Source organism: Tarenaya hassleriana, unplaced genomic scaffold (genome assembly GCF_000463585.1).
Source record: "Tarenaya hassleriana unplaced genomic scaffold, ASM46358v1 Cleome479, whole genome shotgun sequence".
Lineage (NCBI taxonomy): Eukaryota > Viridiplantae > Streptophyta > Magnoliopsida > Brassicales > Cleomaceae > Tarenaya > Tarenaya hassleriana.
Window position 1 is genome coordinate 52,620 of NW_010967487.1, and position 3,741 is coordinate 56,360.

General features: G+C 41.6%; 2 protein-coding genes across 2 annotated transcripts in view; both read right to left on the reverse strand.

Moving 5' to 3' along the window:
* Positions 1–3,273, reverse strand: part of LOC104825610 (3-ketoacyl-CoA synthase 6-like) — a 15,833-nt gene extending 12,560 nt beyond the window's left edge. Inside the window, exon 1 of the mRNA XM_010557968.2 lies at positions 3,189–3,273. The gene's annotated coding sequence lies outside the window, so the exon portion shown is untranslated. The remainder of the gene's footprint in view (positions 1–3,188) is intronic.
* Positions 1–3,735, reverse strand: part of LOC104825611 (3-ketoacyl-CoA synthase 6-like) — a 14,918-nt gene extending 11,183 nt beyond the window's left edge. Inside the window, exon 1 of the mRNA XM_010557969.1 lies at positions 3,306–3,735. Coding sequence (XP_010556271.1) covers positions 3,306–3,709 — 404 coding nt within the window. The 5' untranslated portion in view covers positions 3,710–3,735. The remainder of the gene's footprint in view (positions 1–3,305) is intronic.
* Positions 3,736–3,741: the final 6 nt, after the last annotated feature.

Sequence of the window (3,741 nt, forward strand, 5' to 3'; positions counted from 1 at the left end):
CTCTTTCATTGCATTAACATTCTCCCCCTTTTTGACTTTATGCTTATTACACACTTATGCTTGAATACACATTCATCCACTTGGCTCCTTGATATCATCCTCAACGATTTCAACCATGCATATTCGCTCACCATCTTCAACCATACACCTTTCTGATCATTCTCTTCTTGTATCATCTCTCCCCCTATGTGTATGATCATATACCTTTCGAGCCTTTTCTCCCCCTGTGTATAAGCATAAATTCAAAACCATACCTGAGCTTTTGATTGCTCAATTCTAGGCTCGTGTCTTAGGATCCTTGAGAGAGTTTCTGAAAATCTGGTTGTCAACCCATGTGTAGCAATTGCTTGATGTCCTCTGCCCAGTTAAAATACACTTGTTATCCGTATTGGTCACCAAGCACGCATCCTTTGTGAACTTCACCTCCATGCCATTATCACATAGTTGACTTATGCTGATCAAATTAGCCTTTAAGCCCTGTACGACCTTAAGATCCATTAGCTTGGATACTCCACCACATTCCAGAGTTCCTTTACCAATGATCTTCCCTTGTTTTCCATCTCCGAATATGACATTGTCACTTTTCAAACCTACTTCAAAATCCGTCAACAGCTTCTGACGTCCTGTCATGTGTCTTGAACACCCGCTATCCAAATATCAGACATCATCTCCACTCGTTTGTTCAGACGTACAAGCAACATTGCATGACACATCGGATTTACGGATCCACCTAAGATTCTTCGAAGGATGAGACAAATAAGAGTGATTCAAATTCGGATGAACGTACCAATTAGAGTTCCTTTTCTGTCGTAGATAATAGCAATTCCTTCGAATATGTCCTCTCTTCCCACAGTAATAGCAGTTTCTGCACTCTTTTTGCTCTCGAGAGGTTCGTAGATCCACTTTAACTTTTGGAGTATTTCTGACGGCGCCAAAAGTACTTCGTACCAAGTCAGGTACTTCTCGTTCAAGATTTCCTCCGGATACGAATGTTGGGTGATATTCCTTATTTCCCACATATCCAAGCCCTGATTGATCTCGTGCACCCCTTCCCTGTCCAAGTAGATGATCCAACTTACCAGTTCCATTTCCAAGAAGATGAAGATTTTTCTTGGTCTCTTCAATTTGACATCTCATGAGTGAAGCTTCTTCTTCTTTTTGGGACAGTTAATGCTGAGTAGATGTCAGCTGGATCTGAGTATTTTTTAATTCCTTCTCCAGCTGCTTCTTCTCATCCAGCAGATACCTATTCATTCGAACGAGTTTGGTCATCTCATTGAACAAGTCATCCTCAGTTACCTCTTCATCATCACTTGAATCATCTTCCAATGTTTCTTCTCCTTCTTCAATAAGTCCAAAAAATGCAATGAGGTTAGACAATTCTTCATCGTCACTGTCCGACCCAGTTTCCTCCTCCTCATGAATGATACGTGATTTTCCCTTCTTCTTGACACATTCCATCTTGGTATGCCCAAATCCCTTGCACTCAAAGCATTGAACCTCACTCAACTTCTTCAACAGACTTTCCCTCTTGATAATACTTGGACATTGTGCTCTCTCATGTCCAGTTCCATTGCACTCCAAACATTTGCCAAAACGTTTATCATCTGTTTGCAAAGCTTCCCTTCTTGTGTTGAAGAATCTGTCAAACTTCTTAATAAAACGTGACATCTCATCTTTTAAAGAATCCTCTGATAATTCTTTATCCTTGAAAGATGAACTCACTCTTTGTTTTGGAGAAGATGTTTCCGGTACGTGAAGTGCAACTCCCAGATTGTGAGGTGTACTTGATTTTCCACTCATAAGTTGCATCCTTAACTCATGTGCTGCAAAGGTGCCTACAGCTTCTTTGAAACTTACAGTATCCAAGTTATTCGTACCTTCGAAAACCAAGATTTGAGAGTGTTCCGGTACGTGAAGTGCAACTCCCAGATTGTGAGGTGTACTTGATTTTCCACTCATAAGTTGCATCCTTAACTCATGTGCTGCAAAGGTGCCTACAGCTTCTTTGAAACTTACAGTATCCAAGTTATTCGTACCTTCGAAAACCAAGATTTGAGAGTGATACTTAGCTGGTAAACTATTGAGAAGTTTCTTCACAAGCTTCTCGTCATTGATCTTCCTTCCAAGTACACTTGCTTCATTTGACAAAGCGCTCAACTTTCCACAAAACTCTTTGACACCCTCGTTCTTTTCCATCCTTAAATGCTCAAACTGATAATCAATCATATCCAATCTGTTTCTTTTTACTTTAGACGTACCTTCATGGATGAGTTCTAGAGTGTCCCATGCCTCTTTTGCTGTTTGACATCCTTGAATTTGAGTGAATTCTTCATGACATACAGTGCTGAAGATGATTGATAAAGTCTTTTGATTTAAAGCAGAGCTCCTTTTTTCTTGGGTTGTCCATCTGGCTTTTGCTTTGATCCTTTCAACTCCACCTATTACTTCAGTGGGAGGCATCCATCCGTTTATTACTGTATTCCACGCATCTTCATCCATACCACGTATAAACGCACTGATTTTGACCTTCCAATGGCTGTAATTCTCCGAGTCAAGCATCGTAGACATCTTTAATGTCTGAATCTCCTTGAATCCATACATTGTGTGAGACTGGATCTTAACACCGATATGAGAGGAACAATTCCTACGATCAGTGACCTGCTCTGATACCAATTGAAAAAGTAAACTCACACGATATTGCTTTCAAAAACTTCCCAACTGATTCTATTCATTTGTAAAGAAAATGAATTACAACTCTTTTTTGTTCTAGCCTAATCCATCTCAAGAACACAACTCCCCCTGAGTTTGTTCTCCCCTTACAACATGAATTCTATCAGCTCATACACTATGTGTGCCTCACACACCCCGTGTAACCCTAGACTCGTCTAGGCCCTTTGAGCGGTTCGCCTGTTATTTGAAGGCTCCCCCTCAGATGCACTTCACTCTCTCTCAAGTATCACTCACCCGTGTTTTCCACACCTATGATTCTCCAGCTCGTTTGCTCTTTACTCTCTTTTTCTGTTCTGCTGGGATGTCTTTCTGCATCTCCCACGTCTTGTATTTATACATAGCTCATCTTCTTGTTTCCAATATTTTGCTCAATATCTTCTTTTCCTTTTTCTTGGACTTTATTCCTTTTACTTGATCTTTCCATTTTTCTTCAATGACATGTTTCGTAATTCGGGGTTAAGATCTCTGTGCTAACGATCACGGCGTTGGAATTCGGATGAACTTGGAGCAAATCTCGAGCTAAATCTACGGATATCAAACCGGCGCCTTGATGCTCTTTCATTGCATTGAAACTTTTGATGTTACTCCTCAACTTGTACTTGTTGATCACCATAGCCGACAGAGATGGTGTCGGAGAAAACAAAGAGCAGTTCACTATAAGGATGTCGACGTCTCTTGGGTTCAAGCCAGTTTTCTTGAAGAGATCATCCATGGCGCTGAAAACCACCATCTGGGCTTCGCCTCTTGCAGCTTCCATCGTCGGTTTCGGAGGGATATAATGTATTGCCGGCGGCAAACACGTCTCTTCTCCCAGCCCCGACCGTTCAAGAATCCTCATCTGGAACTCAACGCTCTTGAGATTGTCCTTCAGAATCAATCTCGAGTGTTCCATGAACGTGGCGAAGGGGACACGGCACGTGACGGGTGGTTTGTAGCAAGAGTAGTCAACAAGGTAAACGGTCCGAGGCTTGGACATGAAGTAGACGGTGGAGATGAAGATGACGAGGA